The sequence below is a fragment of the Lates calcarifer genome, linkage group LG9 (assembly GCF_001640805.2).
Source record: "Lates calcarifer isolate ASB-BC8 linkage group LG9, TLL_Latcal_v3, whole genome shotgun sequence".
In the NCBI taxonomy this organism is placed as follows: Eukaryota; Metazoa; Chordata; class Actinopteri; family Centropomidae; genus Lates; species Lates calcarifer.
In genome coordinates, this window is record NC_066841.1 from 17,618,152 (window position 1) to 17,643,238 (window position 25,087).

Here is a 25,087-nt window from a genome sequence, read left to right on the forward strand (position 1 = left end):
ATCATTTCTTCAGCTGACTGTTTTGTTGGCTCTGAGTTGTTGTATTAATAAAAGGCTTGATTCCCCCCGCCAAAAAAAATGTAGTTTGGGCTTTAAGACTCCTTAAAGATGGCCATGGATTCCTTTCATAGCACACATTAAGCATGTAAAACTGTGTTTGTGCATTTTACGTGTGTGTGCACGAGTATGTGTGTGTGTTTTGTGTGATGAATGATTCAGCTCACACAAATGGAGCATTGGTGTACCGCGAGTCTCCCCCATGCATTGTGGTCATCAAATAGGCAACTCCTCATGCATTCATTAATGTGACTCTGGCTAACAAAGAGAATGGTAATAGTAAATAATGCAGGGACAAATCCAGCTCCCTTTAGTGTGACTTGCAGTAGAGAAAAAAAATACTCACATCCAGAGTTGGAGATGGGGCTGTACTTTTCTCTTTTCGTGACGTTAGGCATTGCTGAGAGGTTAAAGCCTTTTCTGTAACCAGCACTGTGAAATTTGGCTCAGAGAGAAGCTGAAGCTCAGCTACAGTTTGAGTTTTAAGGAATTGAGGTCACGATGCAATGTGATCTGTTGAACTCTATTTGTATTCGGAGGCATATTTATTTTGGTCATGACATTCATTTGAATCTTTCATAACACAGCAATTTGCAACGGGTGCTGATGGAAATTAACACTCATGATGTTGTGAGGAAGTGCGAACAGTTAATTTTTTTTGGAGATGACAATAAACGCTCAGTTGACAACATGCAAACGAAATGAGTTCCAACTTTGCATGCTGTTTTAAGACATAAACGCTGTGCAGCCGACTTTACAGATTTGAAATCCCCTTATGTCGCTGCTCTGTTCATGTTCTCAGAGGCAACAGTAACAGTGAGAGAGGAAAGAACTTTATCCGCATCTCGCTGTAACTAAGCCACCCGGGAGTTTACTGGGCTGCTGTGTAGGATGTTAATGAAAATCAGAGAATGCCACATTATCTGTCCCAGCAGTGATATAGGCAATAATCTGTGCACACTGTAAGCCAGACCACAGAGAATGTATCATAGTAAAACAGCTTAAGCCTGCTTCAGTTTATTGGTGACAAGAGTTGAGATGGCCAAATCTTCTCAGTTGTTTCCACTTTTTATAAATAGAGAGCAATTTAAAATACACATTATATTCATTGTAATGTTGATGTTATTACATTACTGGTTCTGAGTAGAGGGAGAAAACATACATGTCCTTTATTCCTACAATAATAGACATCATATCATCCCATCATTAACAGAAAACATAAAACACAGGAGAAGAAAGATCATCACCATGATAATGAATTCATAATGAAAGTAGCTCTGAGAAAACAACCAGAGAGCCGTCAGAAATAAAGAGACATAGCTGTCTGAAAAAGAAAAAAATATCAATCTCCAGAGGATCTTGAACAGCAGAAAGGGTCAAGGACTTAACAGATCATACATGCAAGCATGAGCCTGGCTGTGAAAACAAGAATTAAAATCTTTGAATCAGTTTTAAAACTGACATGCAACCAGTAAAGGGCAGCAAAGATTAGTGTGGTGGGGTCACTTTTCTTATAATGTGTTTTCTGTATATGTTGTGATTTTTCGATGTTTCATCTGCTGAAATCAATAAACTGGAGCATAGAAAGACAGCTCAGAGTAAACAGTTGCAACGTTATTAGAGAATGCTTTCAGACAATCCGAGAGATTTTAAATGATGCATGTACTTTTACCAGAGGGTTATTATAATGACCTCCAGTCCGGTCATTCAGCTACAGACATGCTTTTTGATATCCAGTTGTCTTGTGAAGATTCTGTTATCCAATACATGGTTATCCAAGAGGGGTTGAATCAAGGTTAACTGGACTTGGTACTTAAAGGCAATTCACCTCTCATCCAAGAGACTTCTTTAGTTCTGACTTACTGCTGGGGAGACCCAGGTATTCTACATCTGTGGAGTAACCCATAGACGTTAAATCCTTTCAACCCTAAAGAAGTTTCTCAGATGGGAGGTGTAATGTTTTCAAGTATCTAAAACCAGGTCCACTTGCCCTTCATTCAGTCAGGATTCAGTCCTTCTTGGCTAATATATAGGTGTTGTAAATATCAAGTCAAGCATTATTCTGGAACTACATGATGTAGTTTCTGACTTAGATTTATTAAGTACTTGATTCAGGAGGTATTTGCTTCACCCCAGGTGGTGATTGCTTCAGCTGTAGGAAGGGTTTGTGTTAAAGCCTGAGCCATTGTCCAGCCTTCTGATGTCATCCAAGCAAAAACATATTGAATGTTGCCAGCTCTCAACAAGTGAAGTGAAAAGTATGGCTGGCTTTGTGAGGTTAAAAGTTTATTGGTGGGGGAAATAAAAGGTCTCCTATGACTTCAAGAAAGAAACTGCTTTACAATCATTAGCTCCACATTAACCGCCTAAGTATTCTTTACCAAGTGTAATTAATCATCAAGCCTTTCATCCAAAGTCATTTGAAGTGCTTAAAATGTAATTATTCAGCGATAAACATAACATTTCCAGAGACGGTTGTGGAGATAAACCAAGGACACGACAAGGGTTTAGCCACCCCCGCCTCTAGAATATGCTGCTGTCAGATCTGGAGGGCTCATTTGTTTAATGTGATTTCATGAAAGTCATTGTTGCATTGAGAAAAGGCCATACATGGCTGAGGGAAGGCAGAGTGGGGGTACAGGCATGAGGGGAGTGAAAGGAAGAGGGCGCTTGTTAATGAAACTCAACCTTAATTGAATCAGATGGAACAAAACCTGCTGCAATGCTCTGTAATCTTCTTCATGTCGCTTTCACTTCCTATTTAAATGATTGTAAATGTAGGTCATTATATTTGCTTTCAGAATAATTGCGTGTTTAGGCCTGATGCAGGGAGGAATTGGAATGACTTGAAAAGAACATACTTTTTTGTGTGTGTGTTAAGTTGAACATAAACTTACATACTTCTGTAAACTTACCCTGCTTACATAGCACCCAATCCTGATTCCTTTCACTGCAGGTGATGGGTCCACAGGGTGGCGGCCTCATTTAATTTATTTAAATTGTGACCATCTTGGCCCCCTTGGGTCAAGGCACAAGATGCTTTCTTTTGAACTTCCCTGCCAGACTTAGCTCCAAGAGGGCGCCTTGGTTTCCCTGGTCCAGGGGTTCATCATTCTATGACCATTCTATTCTATGAATCACTCTTAGTCGGCCCCCTCCTCTGGGACCAATTTGCCTTAGGAGAGGACGCTGTTGCCCCCCCGACAACACAGCTCCTAGGACATGCAAACCCTCCACCATGTTAAGGTGATAATTCTTGGAGGTGTAGACCCAGAATGCGCTGGAGAGACATATCTCGTGTAGCCTGGGAACTCCCCAGGGTCCCCCAGGAGGAACTGAAAAACAAAACCGAGGAGCGGGATGTGTGGAATACCTCGCTCAACCTGCTGCCTCCCCAACTCTGAATAAGCAGTAAAAATGGATGGATGATTGGGTCACTGGATGGATAGATGGAAGTTTTTAAGATACTTTTCCGCAGATGAGCACACAGTCCTCCAGGCCTGTCAGCTCTCTCATCTCAGCATCTTCAAACAGCTTGAAGCTATCAGAAAAATGAAACCCTGCTGCATGGTACATGGCTCCCCCACTGACCATTTGATGCTGCTTTCAATATATCATGACTTCATTTTATTTGCTACCCTCTCCTCTGGATGGAAGTGAACTGTTACTAAACAAGACAAAAGTTGCAAGGAAAACAGTGTGGATCAGTTTTCAGTGTAACTTAGCTGCTGTTTAATGGTCAACATTGTGACCTTGGCAGCACATAATCCCATCACCAGTAGACTGCCTGGAAGGCCTGATCAGCTGGGTTAGGTGTGGTATAGTTCACCACTGGTTGCTGATATCTAAATGGAACAAATTTGCCAATTAAGCAAATCCGTTTCCTGTCCTCCCCAGGCACTGGCTTATCAGGCTCATTTGAGTCTGTCCTGTCCCTGCCTTCTCATCAGCATGTGCATCTCTCTATCGCTTTCCCCCAAAGGGAAGACTCTAGGACCAACACAGAATGCAAATCACACTCTGGGTTTATATACTTCCTCCAGCGAACACTGGAAAAGAGTGAAGGAGGGGCAGAGTGAGCCAGATAATCAAAGCAAAAATGTGAGACAGAAAAACCGACCACATTACAAGACGATTATTTTAATTTACCTTAGTGGAAGAATTTCTGAGATAAGGGTCAGAGAAAAACTCATGAAAGGCAGCTCAAATATATTCCACTCCTACAATCACAGAAACTAGAGGGACAATTATGTGCTCAGTTACACTGAAGAAGACAATATTTCAATGAAGTTACACCTTTCTACTTATGTCTATACTTTTATTTATTCTTTTTGCCAAGTGAACTCATATGCCCTTTACAGCACTATGTTTAGAAATCAGTTGCCTGATGAGGGAAACGGTAACATTAATTTGAGCTTCACCCCTTTAAACAGATGTTCATGTCCTTTTCAAAGTCATCAAATATGATCTCACTAAGACAGCTCTAAAATACATATTTTTCTTTTTGGGTGGTGGCAGCAGAAGTCCTGCATCCTTCAATGATTATATTCAAACACATATGGTATATTTTGAAGAGCATACTCATGTGCAGTAATTTATTTTTTACCACACAAACTTTTGAAAATCTCCATGGTTTTAGATATATCTCCATTTAGATATAGATATATTTAGATGTAATAACACACACAAGCTAATTAAACAAATAAAGCAATAAACAGAATATGCACTGATTATATAGCCACACTGCCAGTATTTAGAGCATTTTCTGAGACACACAGCATCCTAAACAATTCAACAGTATTGCAGGGGGGGTGTGTGAATGATCTTTAGTGAAGGGCAGATCAATACCACAGTAACTGATACTTCAACACTCAAGCAAAGCACACTTGTTATCAATACCATCTAAAAAGGATTGATTAGAAAATTGTTGTCTTTTTAAGTGTGGTTGCAAGGTTGCGGTAGACACAAAATGCTCTTAAATAGTGCATGTTTGTGCCACTGAAAAAACCCTGCGGAAACAAGAATAACCCTAACCCCATCCTGCTTCAGGATGCAGTTAGGGATCAGTTTCTCTGAGAAATAGTCTTTTTCTTAACTCTGTTTTGGGCACATGAGGAAATCTTTCATTGTTGTGTGAATGCAATATATCAGCAACATATGGAGCGAATTTCATTTAATCTGGCACAAACATCCATGTGGAAGTGATGACCTCATAAGAATTTGATGGTGAAAGGCCAAAGGTCAAGGTCACTGTGACCTCACAAAACATGTTATTGGCCATAATTCAAGAATTCATAAGCTAGTTATGACAATATTTCACACAAATGTCTAAGAAAGATAAAATGATAAAGTAATGACATTTTATTCCCAAAACGGTCAAAAGTCATCTTCACTGTGATATTGCTAATATTATATAATAAGATGATAGTAATCTCATTTTATGTTCTTTGAACTAAGTATGAACTCTATAGACTAGACCACTCATCTCTTCAGTAGTGTGTAGTATATGCTTTGATCTGTATAAGAACACATTCAAGCAGGTAGAGATGAGCCTGCCAAAAAAAATCTTGCATGCATCCTTGAATCTTCATTGAAAATGGAGTGGCATAGTGACATGTCAGAGAACTCCGCAGTGCATGCCAGCCTCTCTGAAGTGGGCTGCCACAGTGGTTAGAAAATGGCACACGCTCTTTTGGCAAATGGTGAAGTAATGTTAACAGTTTTAAAATTATCCAACTTTGTATGCAAGGCAGTTACTCTCTAGTAGACATGAGTGCCAACACTGACCTTATTATGCAGAGTATCGTGACATGACAGATTCACTAGAAATTAAATAAAACAGTTTCATTGCTGGTGTCAGTGTCATAAAGAAATTAGTCTTTGCACTGTCAGTTATATTCATGCAGTCATGGCGAGCCACCAGCTCAGTTTTTTGCACCACAGTAATTCCTGGCCTCAAATTACCCTAAAAATAATCCCAGTGAGTTCCAGGTAGTGAGAAACATAGAGTTTGAATTTCTGAAAAAGACAGCGGTATTGGACAAAGCTGGATCAGTGCATGCCTACTGTCTGGATCTATGAAGTGCTTCACATCTAAAAACAAGTTTTAAAAAAAGCTATGGAAAGTTAGATGTTGAACTCTGTAGGCTGAATATGAAACCCTAAAAAAACTCATCCCCTATTGTCACATATGGTATGGTATATACCATACCTGATGCTGATAATTTGAAAGGTCAGTGTAGTATTAGGTTTTGAGCCAAGGTTTGCAATAAAACATAAAGGGACATATATAGAGGAGGTAGGCTGGTCATACAGCACATGTTAGCGCTACATATCCTTGTATCTATACATATGCTATATACCTACCATTTATCCTGTACCTCCATGGACAATGCATAAAGAAAACAAATAATTAATGAAAGGGGACAAAAAATTGCTATGGACAAAGCTGGTTGAATGTTCAGGTCTGCGACCTCTGGAGTCACGAGTGCTTCCTCACTAGCAATGATCAAATCCACTAGAGTCTGTGTTCAGTAACTCTCCTCTCCTTACTTTCCACTGGTCGATGTAACAGTAATAAAAAGTTATGATTGCTCACTCTCCTCGTAAAAAGATACAAGCAGTATCATTCCAATGATCCTGATTTCAGACATTAAATCTCATTTCACGGATATCTTTCATCATTTTTTTTTCTTTCACTGTAATGTATAATTTATTACTTGGTGGACTGCCCTGGACCTACAGTTTAATATAATGCCATTCAATTCCTCTTCAGTAAAACTACTCTAATGATGGCTTTAATGTTCCATTTTCTTTGGACTTTGTCAGATAGCTGTTAATTAAACTCAAGGGTAATAAGGCAATGTATTAATTGTATTGTTTTGTATTGTAAGGTATCCCTGTTATTATGTTGGCTGCATTTATCCAGTACACATACATGTGTATGAGAAACACAGATTGAATGCACAGCAGTGATTTAGCACTTGTCTGCATTGCTTCAGTGATTAATGTAAAATTGCGGAGGAAAGGGCAGTAGCTTCACATTTATCCAACGCATTATTTTTACTTGCTACATTGTGATAAAGATTAGATTTGTCATTGAAAAAAATCTTTTATGTAGTACAATGCAGCCCATCTCTGAGTTTTCGCTTTAGGCAATGCATGCCGTTTTGCTCTGTATTTCCTGAGGTGACATATTATCCACTAAATGTTGGAATATATTTAATTTAAACAACATAATGGTTAAATCTTGGTACCTGTCAAGTTCAATTTTGGCACTACTCAATAAATATGCATCCCATCTGAATATGTGTTGGGAGAGAACAAACGGTTGGGGGTTGATTTTCAATTTAGTGAATTCCCCACATTATATTACTCCATCACACTTTCATAGAGCCACCAGCAGGACAAATAGTTTTTAGTTTTAGTTGTTTTTTTTTCCTTACATAAACAACTGGAAGTGTACTTCCAAGTAATTTGATAACCTGTAACTTAGTGCACTGTATATAACAATTAGTGTTTGAATTTATATACAGTCTTTGTAGTTATAAAACTTACTGTACAACACTGAAGCGAGTTCTAAGATAACTTTGTAATTAATGTGACCTTTTGTGGCATCATAACAACACAGCCAATTAAGTAAAAATAGTCCGCATTTTATCTAGAGTGACAGTATAAAAGTAAAGCAGTAAGACTGCAGTATGAATTCTCCCCTAAATGTAATGTGTTGCTCGTATAAGACTGCATAACCTGTTGGGTCAGTTCACAAAGTCAGCTCTTGGTTCATTATCAGCACATCATCTAAAGGCTGTGTCTGTCTGTGACATTAGAGATGCCTTTGAGGTGGAATCTTTTCAAAATACCACTAACAATACACAGACTATGTAAAATGTGACCCCGGTGAAAACAACAGAGCTTGCCTCTGTCATCCTTTCCTGAAAGATGCTGCAGTATTTGCAGAGAGGGTGATAAAGCACAAACCTCCTACTTGTCAAGGTTAATTCCGTATTTCACAGATAGTCGAAGGGGCCACAGTCGGTTGGAGAGGGTAAACTTTGTACAATCAGGGGAAGAACAAGTGTAAACAAGATCTTTACTATCTTTTAAAGACTATAGGACCTCTCTAGATAGATAGATAGATAGATAGATAGACGGTGGTTAAAGCAATCGTGTTGGTTGTAAAGCACATTTGCTCAAACCTGAGTCTTTGTCTTTTAAAGTGCTCTATAGATAAATTTGGCCTTGACTTTAAAGCAAAGATTATAATGCAGCTGCAGAAATAATCCCTTAAAATTCATAAAAGCTAAATAATAATACATGTGATAAAATCATATGATAAGGGTGGATTTTGTATGATTGAAGTAAAAATTTGTGCCATTTTTCCTCTGTGGAAAGTTGAAACTGACTGCCTCCACAATTGAGTAGATTGATGTTAGCAGCTGTGGAGAATATAATACAGCATGGATGGCAACACAGGGGTTGATTAGACACTGAAGGTGTGAAATAGTGAAAGGCAAAAATATAAAGAAAAGGATTGATATATTGACCAATGCAGCCCACCAGTGTGGTTGGTCGGTTTGTCTTGAAAGCTGTGGAGCCAAATGATGAAAAAAGTTAAATTAAAGGCGTATGATGAAAGACTTCTTGAGCCATCAAAAGGAGAAAAAAACACTTGTGACAACATGACTCCTGATTTATTGATTTCCCAGCTCAGTTTTTTATCCAGGGTGCTTCGAAAGAGCAAAGCAATCTCTGAGTTTGTTGGCTGTTGTTACACATACACACACACATACACACTGGACTGCAACCCCATGCACAAACATATGGAGCTCCCAGTGGGGTGGAGTTTTTAATCCTCAAATACACTGCCATAAATCAAACCCCACTCCCTCATGCCCCAGCTCGTCTCTCTCAATGAAAAGCTCAAGCCAGTGGCACATTAATAGCAATTTACAGGGCCAGTCATGCGAGGAGAGGAGCATCAACAGAGCGTCCTTTATTTTGTAATTCCTTATTACTTTCACTCACTACACAGCCACTGAATTGGTAACGGTAGAGGATGTGACCTACCTACTGCATCATTCCCTCCAAGTGGATGTCAGTCATGTTGTACGTTTCCCACAAACCCCTAATCTAGCAATGAGGACTTGCCCCTTCACCAACCTTGATAAATATAGTGATACTGACAGGTGTTTCAGTTATTTTGTCAACCCTATTTATATCAGTGAGGGTAGGTGAGATAGTACCTTTCTGTATAATGCAATGCAATTCAATAGCACTGCAAATTACAGCCTCAATGAGTGGATCAACATACCTTGAAAATAGTTTCAATAAAAACTTATTGTTTTAATTTTCATGAAAGTAGGATTTGTTGCAGCACTTTTGTATTAGACTTAATTTTAGCTAGGAGTACCTAGCTACTAGGATTACCTAGCTATTACCTAATAAACTGGAACCTTGAGTGTATTAATCCCTCGTGTTGTAATTGTTAGTGCATTGAGAATGACAGCTCTGTGAAGTGAACTGAAACCCGCAAGACTCGGTTCCCTTCACTTGTGTTAAAGAGCCATTGAAAGGAATCAGATTGTTCATGAACATAACATCACCACTGGGCAGTAAAAACTAGTTAGCTAAGTGACGGAAAAATGGTTGAAAACTATTTTAAAATATAAGTTGCTAAGTGATTTAGTTAAAAAAAAAAGAACTGCAAACGAGTAAGCTAATGACAACCAAATAAGATGGCAAAATAGAAAATAAACAGCTAAAATAGCTAAATGTTATGGAAAGGCAGTTGAAATAGCTATAAGCTATAATTAGATTAGAAGTACTGAATTATGTTCACTAAGCAACTATATAACCAGTAGTTTGCTAAAAGTAGCATTAAACAGTTGAAGTAGATGGCTAAAAGTTATAGGTAAATGGTTGTAGTTCTAAGTTGGCTATATTAAAAATATTCTGATAATATCCACATTTAGATATATACAGTCAATATTTATAAATAACATCCAGTTATAAGTCATTCATAAGAATTGATTGGTGAAGGTGTTCTCATCTGATAGGACTGTGGGTACATCAGACAATAAAGTTTGGGAACCACTAATGTAAATTACCACATTACATTGTAATACAAAACCAAACTGGAAAACAAATGCACATATTCACCAAGAACACACAAATTAGCATTAAAGCATTATTATGAGAGACTGAAAATGTGAGTATTCAGGATTAAGAAAACCTGCATGCTGTATGGAGAGCTGGAGTTATGACATCACATCCAGGCCTCTATTCCACTAGCTTCAGTGACTCATTGCAGTCTCTCATGTAGCATTTCTTTCATCTGTTTTTGTTAAAACATTGAGGCATGTTACTCGAGGTTACTTTCCATATTTTTAGACAAAATGACTGCAGATGTCATCATGTAAATCATCAAAACCTTACCACAGAAGGGTTATTAAATAATACATGGTCTATTTTAACACTGATTTTAACGTAGATCACATTATTTCATCTGTCACATCTTCAAATGTTTATGTCTACATGCAAGCTTCAGCCTGTTGAGTTACTCTGTGTTTATACTCTGATTTCAGGTGGAATGGCTGAAAAATGAAGAGCCTCTTGAGCTCCGATGGTGTCATCGATACAAGAGGCGACCATAATCTCATCATCTCAGAGGCTCGCCTGTCTGATTCTGGAAACTACACCTGCGTTGCCAGCAACATTGTGGCCAAAAGACGCAGTGCCACAGCCACTGTTGTAGTCTATGGTAGGAATATCATATTCCAGACAAAAGAAAAATGCAGCTAAGGTTAGATTCCTCAGCCAAAAAGGCATGACAGATGAATGCTTAAGGCTTGCAGCAGAGATGATCAAAACAATGTCAAACAGCTGTCTTGCCTGCATCAATATATCAGCTTTCACTACAGAAGTAGGCTGTCAAATTGGCACCTCGAGCAAATTCCCCAAAGTCATTAATATAAAAAGCGCTGCTCAACCACAGCGTGTGGCCTTTTTTCACTCAAGAGTCTAATGAGCAGGTAATGGGCAAGTGATCCCTCATGTGTAAAAACAAGGAGACAAAGGCACAATATTTACAAGAACTCAATTATTAATGATGGAAAGGCAGTGACGTGGGATGTCACAACTCCCCGGCTTTTATCTGCCCGCACTAAACACCTTGTGTAAAACGCTTTGTATTGCTGCAGGCCAACATAGGATACACTGTTTGCAACATTTTTAAAGCCCTGTAGAGAGCTCTGCTGAGACAAAGGAGAATAAGTGAAATTATAATGTCATGCAGGCATTACCTCCTTTCACACTATAGGAACACCTTGTTAATTGGTGTGTTTCATTGTTGATTTTATTGGCCTCACATCCTCTTATTTTTATTTTTTGAGAAAGATCATTTAGCTTTTGTAGGAATACATCAGATTCTTTCTGACACCCCATTGCTGAGACCCATCAATCATTAATTTCCATAATGGTAATGAAGTCTCTGACAGGCTTATTCCCAATAGCCTCAGACAGATGTACAGTAGTGTAATACTAGTATTTCTTCCTTTCCTATGACAGCAAATGAGATGATTAGTCAATCATCCAGCATTATTTCAGGCAACAATCCTCCAAAGTAAGAAGTAGATGGAAGGGAAGATGTCATTGATCATCTTTATAAAGATACCCCTGTGTTTTTTTTCTGACCTCTGTTTGAACTCCTGTCACACAAAAACTCTGGTGCTATTTTTCTTGACAGAAAATGCATTATCATCCACAAAATGTAGACAAGTTTTTCTATCCATTCATCACATTTCTCTTCATCCTTTGGCACACGCAGTGAATGGAGGATGGTCATCGTGGACAGACTGGTCCCCCTGTAATGTGCGCTGCGGTCGCGGTGTGCAGAAACGTTCTCGCACTTGCACAAATCCAGCTCCTCTCAACGGGGGAGCCTTTTGTGAAGGCATGTCGGTACAGAAAAGCACCTGCAACACGCTGTGCCCAGGTAAGCACAAGGACATAGTCTTCATGCTGTTAGTGTTTGTGCATGTGCTTTAAAGCGTGCTGCAGTGTTTTAGAGATTTTTGAAAATGTCCTCCAACCTCACAGGCTCCAGTTAACAGTTGTGTTTGTCTCATGAAAAGCAACCACTTTAATGGTGCATTGAAGGTAATTCTGGATATATGCGTATACATATATACAGGTATGTGCATAAATAAGTGCATATCTTCCTGACTTGTATAAATATGTTCTCAGCTTGAAGAGAGCAACAACTGCATTTAATTGTGTGAATCTGTATTGTATCATGACAGTAAAAGCTGAATCTTGAACCTTGAAAACACAGTGTAAAAAAACAGTATTTGTGTTGATCAAACTATTTCTTGGTTGTAATTAATGAGATTTATATGCGGTAATTGGTGGATTCTTTTTTTTTTCTTTTCTTTTTTTTACACCTTTGAACAGAACCAGGATAAGTATTTCATCCTCCTGGCTCCAGTTTCATCTTTAACAAACAGATATGAGAGAGTATCGATCCTCTCGTATAACTCTTGGCAAGAAAGCAAATAAGTGAATTCTTCCAAATGTTAAATTATTCCTGCTGTTTGGCAGCCAAGTCAGGGAAATTTGAACATAAGCACATCCTTGAATGTTTCAGTGTGAAAAGGTCTCTCTCTCCCCACAAGTGTATTATCGCACAATAATAATAAAAGTGTAACAAAAAGTAAAGGCAACAAAATGGTTCCTGTGAGTCTCTGTCTCTTAAATATCTGAAATTAGAAGAAAGCAGTGACCACGTTGGAAGGCAGGAGGCAAGTCTAAAAGCTTGGGTACACTTTGTAGTCGGCTGTAGTCTCTTTTGAACTAGTTACATTTCACCATGAGTACATCACACATTTCCACTGCCGATAGTGACAGTGGTTTGGATCTGAAATCTAATGCATTAGACCTTAAAGAAAAGTGAATGAAGAGGAAACATATGGGAAATAGAGAGAGGGATGAAAAACCAGAGAAACAGAGAGAGAGAGAGAAACAAACAGGAGAGTGGAGCAGCGGTTCCAGTTATCAAAACTGCAGTGTAATCTGCTCTGCCCAAGTGTTTTTTCTAGACAAGCTCAAATTTATGATTTCAACCACAGCACCAGTATAAAGGGAAATGCTCATCAGGTTTAAGAAGAAAAGTTATCAGTAGAAGGCAGTGCACTCCTCCAAACATTATCGCCTCTTTGCCAACTGCCTACTTCTGAAGGATTCTTTCTCTGCATCTGAGTTTGAATATAAACAGAGTGCATTTGTGTTTAGATTAGCAGGAAGAAGGGAACTTTTAGAGCATTTGGAGGTGGAAAGGAGACTTGATGGAGCATGGCATAAACAGTGTCTTTATGCTCCAAGTCAGCAAGGCGGCACAATATTTTGGCTCCCTGAGGAAGAGAATGTTTTTGTAAAGTTAGCAGTGCAGCCATTACCTTGAAAGTCTTTTCTCATTAAGTTTCAGACAGTTATTAAATCAATTAGCTGAGGTTTGATATTTGAATATTTTTAAGAAAAGTGAGCATTTTTGTCTTTTGTGTTTTTCTGCATCTTCTTTATTCATGCGCAAGTGTGAAGGGATGAGGGGGTCTGTGTGTATGCATCCCTGTATTCTTAAACACTCGTTTTTATATGTGACCCCTCAGTTGATGGCGGCTGGGGAGAGTGGAGCGAGTGGTCGCCGTGTAGTTCGGACTGCGAGAGGCAGCGCAGCAGAGAGTGCACGGCTCCGGAGCCCAAACACGGAGGACGGCTGTGTGACGGGGTGGCACTGGCGACTGAAAACTGCACGGGCGGCCTGTGCACACAGAGTGGGTAACACCACTACCACCTCTCTCCACTGGTTCACAATGAGAAAAAGGACAGTTTAGCAACATCACTGTCAGTCCCATTGTGTTCAGGGAGTGTGTCATTATAGATTTACTGTTCCAAATTTTTGGCAGTGTGGGCTAGATCATGATCGTCATTATAATCATGCTCATTACCAGCACCCTCATTCGTCTTCATTATTCACCCACTCCACATACATAACACACAGTGTGCACAGGCATGGATGCACACACAAGTAGTAATTAAATAAACAAACACTTGTAGTATCCAGAAAGGTCATAGAGAAACTGTCAAATTTTGATGTTTCTCTGTCTTTGCAGATCGAAAGTTGCTACACGATGCTAAGCCAGCAGGGTGAGTTTCTCCTCAGCTTACATTTCTTATGTTATTTAAAATATATCACCATCTGCAGCCATGACCTGGGAGAATTCTTAATTTTTGATTCTGTTTTTACAAAGACCAAAGACAATCCTTGATACTGCTTGGCCGCAGGCTGTCCCTCATTTTCAGATAGCCTCACTGCTCAGATTGAGTGTCATCATCACTATAATGAAAAACTTATTCTTGGGCTGCTTGTTTCAGCTGATGCCAGGCTACACCTTCTACTATTCATCGGAGTAGAGGGGTAACATAAAGTCCATGTTTGACAAGGATAGTGCAATTTTTTTTCTTATCAGCAGCCATTTGGTTGATTCAGCCTGGTGAACTGGCAGTTAGTGAGAGGAATGTCAGTGGAAATCAGTGATTTTACCCTTAGAATAAACGATGCTTAGATTTTAATGGTCGCCAAGTAGCCATGGTGGGAAAGGAACAAATCACTCTGACAGGTGTGGCTCTGGAAAAATAACACACTCTGCATGACTCATTGCAAATTTGCCCATACTTAGAATAGACATAGTTATTTCAGATATTGATGTCCTGACAGACAGATAGCGTACGTCATGTATGACTAATGAGTGGAAAATACAAGTAATATTTCAATTCATTGCTAGATTGTAGCTTAGGAGATGAGAAAAGAAAATTAATTTCTGCTAAAAGCATCCAATTTCCAGGCTAGTTGTGTTTTTTGTGTTATAGAGGAGACATTTCTGATTGACGATTATTGCAATATTTAGGCAGAAGATTGTGGTCGTTAGTGTTTTCTCCACCTGTGGCATCCATTCCCACTCTGGTCTAATGACATACTGTATGTTGGATCATGTCACTTTCACCCCATGAAGTGCTGTTAATGGTTTTAAACAGTAATTGAAGAAAAATACCATTTACTCCTCTATTTATAAATACATTTTGTGGAGTTAAACTGTAGTGGGCTGGTACAATAGAATGGATGCTGATCAATTCTATTAACTGGATCAACTGATCCCCACTTTACCATTATTCCGTCAGTGTTACTTCTGTGCCAGTGTACTTCATATACCATTATTTTTGATACATCCGGTGTAGACTGTGGTTTACCACTGTATATTCATTGCTTTATGTATAATTGCTGTGCAAGGTAATGGGCCATTAATGTGTTGATTACTGCTGCATAATTTGTGCAGTGAAAAATCAATATGATACCTACTAAGCCACAGGCATGTTCTCCTTACTTGTCCTCTAACACAGTTATGTATTTTTGTTTGTCAGAAATGGGAAAGAGAATGTAGCCAAGCTGCCAAAACTTCCCAAGCCCTCAATTAACCTGCTACTGTAGCTGTTAATGCCGCTTTGCATATTTTGTCAGTTTCTCCTCATTTGAGCTTCAGGTTACTTAGAGGATTTCTCAGCATGTCCTGTTTCAGCACAGATCTCATTATCTTTTGAGAACAAGCTAGCAGCTCCTTTATTTTCCACTCATTCTTTTTCTTTGTGGAGTTGGACGCTGCAATACTGGTGGGACCAGATAGAGCATAATCATCGCAGATGAGCTAATTTAATGAATTGGTTTTGTCACATTATCCCAGTGGAACGCAGAGTGCCTCCAACACCAGAGCCAAGCAGTGTTTGAAATGACAGTCAGGTGCTGGGTTGATTATAATCGCCTTCCTTCCGAGGTTCCTCATTAGTAGCTTTAACACTCTAGGATGGAACGATGAAGCTGTGCATCAGTAGGCAGGGCAGACGTGGAATAGAAAACAAAAAAGGCACTACAGTAGTATGAAAGGTAGGCTTGCCTCCTATAAAAGACTTTAACTTAGCTTATATTTCTCGGAAACACAGATTTTATTTTTGGGAGGAAATGCGTCCTAATTAAGCACAGTAGACTTAGAAAGCAACAGCGGAAAGTCACTAAAAATGTGCTTCTCCCTCTTACTCACTCTAACTTTCCAAGGTGTGGAGAACAGCAGCGATGTGGCCTTGTATTCAGGCCTGGCTGCGGGGGTGGTGACAGTGGTGCTGCTGATCATCGCTGTCACTCTTTATCGAAGAAGCCAGAGTGAATATGGTGTCGATGTCATCGACTCCTCTGCTCTCACTGGGGGCTTCCAGTCCTTCAGCTTTAAGACCTCTCGTCAAGGTGAGCCAGTGACTACATGCCTTACAGATCAGATATACTCTCACAACTGTGCTATAAAATGCTACATCCAACTTTGAACATATGCTTCCCACCACACACTACTGTATATCCACACTGGAAAGTAAAATAGTTCCAATAAAATAAGGGGTGGGGGTTGTTAATGTCACTTCTGGTGGTTAAAATAAAAGAGTGTAGATGTATTCTGTGTCCAAATCTTCATAAAAAAGATCAACAGAATATTTGTTGCATAGTGATATTATAATTAATGAGAGCTTTGGATCCAAAACCAGTTGCTCATCATTTATAATGCCCCCTCTAATAATCTGATTGAGGAAGACGTCTTCCATATTTCACTGCGGATTATGTAGGAATACCAATATGGTGTGTAGAAAAGAACAGTAAGGGTTAATTTGCTAGAATCTGTCACGTTGGATGTTTTAATTAATTGATTAAGAAGTGCATAATTACACTCAGCATACCCCATAAATTAGAGAGTGGAATAGAAATGCAACTATCACACCTGCTGCTCTATGATAGCTACAGGTATATCTCCTGTAATATCCCCTGCAACTTAACCCAGTGCAGACTCTGCCATCATCCCAATTTGTGCTTTGAAATGTGTTTAAGATTGGCACTAGAATGTCTTAAGTCTATATTTGAAATCTAAGAGGCAAAACTCAGCATACAGAAAAGGGGTTTATGTGATTTTTGAAGTGATCTGTTTTTGCCTCTCCAACATCTAAAGATGCAAAACAAAAATGTTCTCTGCACTTGACTTTGCAATAAGAGGTTTTTAAAGAGCTGTTAAAGACAAGTGCCAAAACGGCACCGTCTAATTTTCATAAGTATAACCTCAGCTGCCCCACTACACACACCTCAGCACAACTGGGTTCATATGGATTCTAAAAATGACCCAAAATCCTCCCAATCAAAATGCCATTGGGATTGCATTTGCCATGAAGTGTCCTTGCTAAAAGTTATTAATTTCTATATTGTATGTTGTGCATGTTATTAGTCTATCATTATGGTAGTCATGGTCAAAAAATAAGATTTGAAATCGCAAAATGAAATGTAGCTTTATGACTGCAATCACAGCCATACTATTTGAATCAACCTGAATTAGCTTGAGTTTCAAAAGACCCTAAAAACCCTGGGAAATCAATCAAATCTGCAGTTTTGCCTGAGGTACAGTGAAAAGGCATTATGATGTAAATTAAGTGTCATTCTCCTCCAAACACACTGCAAGAGCTATGCATGAGTGAAGGAAGGAGTCACAGGTCTGATTTTTCAGGTGAACAACACACACACACACACACACACACACACACACACACACACACACACAGCACCAGTCACCACCTGTGTAGAGGATGCTGAATGGCGCAGGGCGCCACAATCTATAAGATGTACTTCTTTTTCTATTACACTTGATTTTTATTCAAATACTGTAAATGTACTCAAATATAATGTCATTGTACATGATTTAAACTAAAGAACATGCAAGCAAAGCATACAGTTTTGTATTTATATGGATATACATGAATTATGCATACATTTATTTGTATTATGATATAGCTACATCAATTATTAAAATGCTTTAGGGGCCAGAATGACTGGATTTAATTTTTCAGTTTGTTTACTTGAGCCCTCTGGAGATTCTTGCTGTCCTTGCTGTAGTGCACTAAATGTCCAATAACATGCAGTATAAGGCTTAATCTATAAAGCACACCATGTATTTATTGCTTTATTGCAAACATCAGTATGCACTAAGCAATAAACATGCACTGAAAATGTTTGGTAACAAACTCTGTGTTCTAAACAAATTCACAATTTAACTCTCATCTGTTATTACTCAGACCGTCTTTACTAATGCCGTAAAATGTTGACTCTTATCAGGGTAGTGTGTCAGTTTGTGGCATTATTGGCTGTTTTTGGTATTATCCAATATACAACCAATCCCTCATTTATTATTCATGATTACAAAATTTAAAATGTAATTTATTTGTGTTTTCTTTTTTTCACCCGGGCCCCCAAAAGGAGCATTTGTGGTCCCATGTCCCCACATCACAGCTCAAAAGTGTGGTGTGTTTTGCCCCGCAGATTGAGCATATTTTTACAAGGCTGGCATTATGGGTCACCACAGCAACAGCTCTCAGCAGGGCATAATAAAGTTCATTTTGATAACACAGCAGGAGGCAGGGAAAGCTTTAATCTTGGTCCCTGTTCCCCTTGATAGAGGGACTAAAACAGCCAAACCTCCATAAAATCCAACATGCCCTCCCTTTCTTATGTGTTGTAGCCTGCCTCACCCTCCAACAGTGGTTAGTGGTTAGAACAGTCGTTTGAGCATTTCTTTTTTGCAATCATGTCCCTGATCAGATGAGTCAGTCTGACAACAACTCACCTAATTTCCAACAAAATAAATTGCCAATTTACATTTCACTGCTCATTAAAAGAAACCACGCTGTTTACTTAAGCGTATCTTCCTTTGCAGCTTCAGCAACACCCATACCCCCGCCTGCAACCTCTGAAGTTGGATCAGACACAACATTTAAACCACTAACAGATGAAGTGAATAACATTGATTATCTCATTACAATGCAATAGTCTGCTGGGAGACCTTGGGTCCTGGCATTCATCTAGATGTTACTTGACACATACAAAACACCTAAACATTGTTGCAGACCAAGCACGGCCCCCCATGGCAGTAGCCTCCCCCAGCTGGAAGTGCCCCCACCATACTGCAAAAACTGCTCAGAAATGGACCAAAGAACACAACAAAGTGCCCAAGGCATTGACATGGCCTCCAAACTCCCCAGATCCCAATCTGATCGAGCATCTGTGGGACCTGCCTAATATTGTGTCTGTCCCCCTCATGCTGCCAAAACAGCTCCGACCCATTCGAGCATGGACACAGGACCCCGGGGGGGTCTTTCGTGTCCTGTTGGTTGCAGAGTTGAGCCTCTATGGGTCTGGCTTGTTCTGGCGTATCCTATCAGTCAGATTGGGATTTGGAGGCCGGGTCAACACCTTGGGCTCTGTCCTCTTCCCCAAGCTATTTCTCAGCAGATTTTGCAGTGAGATGGGAGCATTGTGTTGTTGGGGGAGGCCCTTGCCATTGGGGAGTGATCAGTGTTATTTATTTCATCTGTCAGTGATTTTAATGTTGTGACTGATCAGTGTAAATGTAAAGAAAAGTGAAAGTAGTCTCATACTAAACTCAGTTAATAAATTCTTCTATCCAATGGCAATATTTTTGGATATTTACCAATAATTTCTTTAAACCACTGACATGAAATCAAAGCATGTTAGTCCCCCAGTCATTGTTATTTGCCATTTGCCAAAATTAATCATCATGACATACTCTTTTTTATTGTTGTTGTTAGTGGCAGTTTAGTTTACGGTGTCGCTCTCCAGAAATGTAATTGTTACTTAAAGATGTCTGATGACAATAATTGCCAGTCTGACCTTTTTGTCTCTGTGTGTTTCTCAGCCAACCCCCTGCTTATTAATTCATCCATGCAACCTGATCTGACAGTGTCACGCACCTACACCAGCCCCATGTGTTTCCAGGACTCCATTGACAAGGAGCTGATGGCCGAGCGCTCACTCCTTGACCCGTTACCTGATCTCAAGGTCAAAGGTCAGAAAATAGAACTGTTATGAAAGCCTGTGTCTGTGGTAGTCTGCTACACAGGAATTACAGTGTACAGCTCTGCGGTTGCAGTCAGAGGGATAATCCATCTTGCTTTGAACCTGTTTTCCTCCTAGGGCAATCTCTGAGAAAGCTTTCATTCAAAGAAAAAATGTTCATGACCTTGGAGGGCATCACAAATTGACCATTCGCTAAGCCACAACCCCCTTTGTTACTGTGGCTACATCTATCAAACTTTTTATGCGCACACAGTACATTTTCACTTTACATTGACACAATAGTGGCAGATTTACAACTCTAAAATTTATGCTAATTTCTGAAACACTGAGTCACTGAATTCAGACCGAGACAGACAAAAGCAGGCTTCTCATTAGAAGCTGGTGACCTTCAGTTTTGCCGGCTGAAATGACAACTGCTGCTGGCAGCGCATGAAGTCACTGTTAGCTTTTATGATTTGGCTGAAAATGCGCCAGCTGATTTTTTTTAACGTCACCTGCTGACTCGTTTGAAAATGACAGCTCTGTAGGAAGAGCCTTGATATCATGTTAAAAGACTGAGGCTAGCAGCATGTCCCACACAAAAAGGTAGTATTCTCACTAGTTGATGATTGATATAGAAAAAATGTCAACAGAGTAACTCAAAGAAACAACATTTTTCTTATATTTCTGTGTAGTTTAAGGCAGTAAGTCCTAGTATTATAAGTACAATAAGCAAAAAATGTGAAATCAGACTCAGCTTCGTATTTTCAAGCTGTATAACTCACTTCTCTTCTTTCTGTTACATCTATGTCTACTGGAGTAAAAAAAAGTTTGTTTAACTGAAACAATGTTGTTTCATTATATCTCCAGGGGTGGCAGAGAGGGCAGAGTACCATGTCATGTCTCACCCTCAGACATTTCCAAGGGGCCTGGCTCCAGACTATAGAGGAGTTGCAGTGGGCACAACGTTGAGCAGAAGAAGCAAAAACCTCTTCACTCCGCAAGTCTCTCTGATTCCCAGCAGGCCTCACCACAAAGCAACTGCAGTGTTCGGTCATGCTGGAGGCAGGCTGGTGGTTCCGAACACAGGTGCAGACCACTGCAGGGCAATTTTCAACCAATATGTTTCTCTGTGAAAGCTGAAATTTCCTACAAAGAAAGAACAAAAAAAAAAAAAAATCACACAGAAGCTGAAATCTGTAACTTACCACGCTTTGAAACCACAGCAGAGATGATACAAAGCATCTAGTATTGCATTTTGAAGTTGTTTGACCTTGTCAGGGTTGGTCTGCAGTGAAAATGTGAAAATGTCATCGATCGACCAAGTAACATGACCATGAATATATTATTTACTGAAGTGATGAAGTTAGACAGCACTGGCATTTTTAACCGACCGGTGGGTCCTGACAAACCCAATCTACAGTTCGCAGACTATTTCTGACCACAATAGATGCCTACTTTAGTGTGTTTCACAAGATACGTTAATTAAAAACACATGGGATTTCAGCTTTAACATTTTAAAAGACTATGAGGAAAATGTTTCCAAGTCTATGTAAAGTAAACCTGTGATGCTCAGTCTACCACATTATTCAGGCAGCGCTTCTTCGTGGCCTACATTCATCATCCTGTCCCTCGAGGGGTTTTATCTACTGCAGCGTAGATTGGCAGTAATTGTTTATCATACAGTAGAATATTGTGTTTGTGTCTAAGGAAGAGACAGTCTCCCTGTGTATGTGTGTGTGTGTGCATGTGTGTGCATGTGACAAAGAGACTGCTGGCAGCACTGATTCATAAGGCCTTTGGGATTTGCTTCCGTCACCTTTTTCTGGGGCCATCACCTCTCTGGCTGTCACCTTCAGTAAAGAGACCTGACAGCCAAGCAGGTGTGTGTGTCATGTGTGCGTATGTCTAGCAGCGTGCTGAACTTTTTTGTTTTTTTTGCATACCTCCTTCTCCGCAGGTATCAGTCTGTTGGTGCCTCATGGGGGGATCGCAGAAGACACTACCTGGGAAACATACATGATCATCAACCAGGAGGACAGTAGGTGAGGGACTCTCACTGAGGTACCGCAGTCTGCTTCCTAGGCTGCTCTCTTTTAATCTTTCAGCCCGTCGCGCTGCATCCCTCATCCCTCTTCCTGCCACTTCTCTTTGCACGAACATGCGCCACAAACGCGCACAGACACACACTGATCCTCTCATGTGGAGAGTACGTGGGCACACATACTGTACATATACACACATACAGATGCAGACATATTCCCGCCCCGCATGCGGTCCTTGCTCATCTTGCAGAGACTACAGGGGAGGACATGATGTGTCACAAATACATTGGCAGCTGCAGACAGATAGCATTACTGCCTTAAGCTACTGTCTCAGCAGAGGAAGATGCACTCCATGACTCTGGTGGCCTGTTTTGTGTTTGTACATGTAACTGACAGTATCTCCTTCCATCGTGACTGGTTAGAGCGGTGTGAACTTTGTAGAGTCAAGATGATAGGTGATATTGATTTGGTTTTTGGTTTGATGGAATGTGATACGTGGCAAAGTTTCGGTGACTATTGCCTGCCAGCAGGAGCCTATTTCTGAAACTTTGCCATCGAGGTTTTTACAAAGCCATTACTCAAGGAGAAAATAGAATGATAGATAAGAACCGTTTGAAAAGGAGTCTAATACCTTTGACTTCTTTGCAACAGAGCCTCAAAAGCTATCTGACAACTAGAAATCAGTTTTTGGACACGTTCTTGATTTATAGAAGACAGTATCAACGTGTCAGTGTGTCTGTGTGAAACTCTGCTAGCAAGATATCACCCTGACAACATGGCTATCCATCTGTGCTATTCAGTGAAACTGGATTTCTACATCCAAGGGAGAATCAAAAGTGACATTTAGTGCCATGTGAAATTCAGCTGTCATCTCACCTCACCTCCCACCCACCCATTAAGTGCCATGGTCATCTGGGAAAAGATACAGATCAAAGGTCACTTATAGGTTGTGGCTCAGAGCTCAGTGAGCGGGCTGGTTGTACACTCCCCTGCCCAAATGTTTCCCCATTTCAGCCGAGCCGCTGCCCTCCAGGCTCCTGCTTTGCTCCGATAAGCCTGATGCTGTTTACTTCTCCAGCTGTCGTTTAAGAAGCTGCTGGAGCCGTGCACCGCTGAGCTGTCAGTCAAAGCCTATCTTCTGACAGCCGCGGAGTCCAGGGGAGAAATTGGATCCTTTCTTCCCATTCAGACCTTGGCCATCTACATAAGACGACGCTTTCCTCTGCAAAGAATAGGAATCGATCAGCTCTGGCTCGGTTTCAGGTGTTCACAAGAGCTTTCGGCCATCCTCTGGGCCTCATGAGGTTGTTTTGTGTGTGATCTTTCCCAGCTCAGCAGGGGACAGTGGGTAGTCCAAGGACAGAGACACAGTGTGTGACAAAATACGCCTGATTTGATGTGACTCACACAAGTTTGAGTGAATGAGCTCAGCAGTTTCATCCTCATGTTTTGAGCAACTTTGCAGGGAGGCAACTGCAACTACTATACTGTCAGTCATACATGCCTATAACTAGGCAGCCTTTTAAAAGTTTGGTTGGTGGTTGGTAACTGGGTTGACCAATGTTACTCTGTAATAATAATTTCCACTGCCACTTGAACCACAAAATTCTTCTTAAATTTACCTAAAAGTTTGTTTTAATTGATTTTTGGCCTCTAGGGGACAGTGCAACAAGCTGTAAACAAAACATTGCCATGTTATCACCTCATGTTGTAATAGCTAACCTAATGTATAAGCTGTTGCCTCAGTGGCCTCCTAATGAATGTACTATATAGTAAATCCATTATTAATTTTCCTTTGATCTGTGTTTGTCTCCACTACTGTGTAAGGGACATATCCTGCTCTTTAGCAGCTAAGTGCTCCATTATGTTCACCAGCAAGTCACTAAGCATGGGGTTTTAGAGCTAGATCACTAAAAACAGCTGCCTGCTGCTGAGAGCAGTGAGAGTGAAACAAAACTGTACATTTGTTGGCCATAAAATTGAAACAATTTAAATTAAAAGGCACTAAAAACCTGAAGGTAACTATGGACAAAAGGTATATATACCCTTTATATCACATATAACTGATCTAGTGCTCATATGAAAATATTGATAAGTGCAGCTAATGCTGAAATTGAAAACAACATGTCCTTTGGTAGTCACATTAATGCTTACAAATGCTTATACTGAGTGAAATATTGAAGGTGAACTTACATTATCTTAATCATTAAAGTCTGTTTACTGATCTACTTCTACTGTACTACTGCATATTTGAAAAAAAAAACGTAGCCTCTTTATTGGCTGTCTGGATAGCATACAATGCTAACACTAACTAAAGTAATTTTCATAGGGACTATTTCTTCAGCAGAAAGTACAGTAGCCAACACCATTCAAGTCATGTTCTATAGATTATATCCAGAGTAACTCTACGCCTAGTTCTCTAGCTGTATAACGTTCATACTGCTGTGAGCTTCAAAGACTTTTAACTTTCAAACTCTAGTGTGGCGTTGCAGAAAAAAATGTAATTTATATGTGTAGTATGAGCAAATAAAAGCCATGAATGTCACGCTGGATACTGTTGTGTGAAAAAGTGAAAGAGGCATGCTGTTTGCACTGCACATATGAGACAAGACTTAACCAATAACCCCAATTTACCATCTACACTTTAACCATCATCCTGGAGTGATATTTCTTTGTTCTCATAACCACAATAACCATCTTTACGCTTTGCTCATGGGCAATCTCTCTAATTACCATTGTCTCAGCAGCAGGTAACCTTGGTTTCCTCAGAGCCTGGGACTAATTAGCACATTAGATGTGTGATTTTATTTTTAGACAGCAGATCATAACCTCTTTTAATTTTTTAGTGTTGATTGGTAACACCACAATGATGAATAAAGTCTCACACAAAACTCAGCAACAGAAACTGTTAAAACAACAAGAGCCAAGCAACCCCAACTGTGTGGGAACACTACCCTCTCAGCGTGCTGACACACATGCACACACCAGGTTGTTCCAGGGATGGAAA

The 25,087-nt window shown here is 39.9% G+C and overlaps 1 protein-coding gene across 1 annotated transcript in view; it reads left to right on the forward strand.

Moving 5' to 3' along the window:
* LOC108895452 (netrin receptor UNC5D-like) overlaps positions 1 to 25,087 on the forward strand; it is a 154,252-nt gene that overhangs the window by 110,518 nt on the left and 18,647 nt on the right. The window contains 9 exon segments of the mRNA XM_018694286.1: positions 10,644 to 10,672; positions 10,674 to 10,819; positions 11,885 to 12,052; positions 13,722 to 13,886; positions 14,226 to 14,253; positions 16,212 to 16,402; positions 19,896 to 20,045; positions 20,906 to 21,124; positions 21,996 to 22,080. Of these exon segments, the coding sequence (XP_018549802.1) occupies positions 10,644 to 10,672; positions 10,674 to 10,819; positions 11,885 to 12,052; positions 13,722 to 13,886; positions 14,226 to 14,253; positions 16,212 to 16,402; positions 19,896 to 20,045; positions 20,906 to 21,124; positions 21,996 to 22,080 (1,181 nt within the window).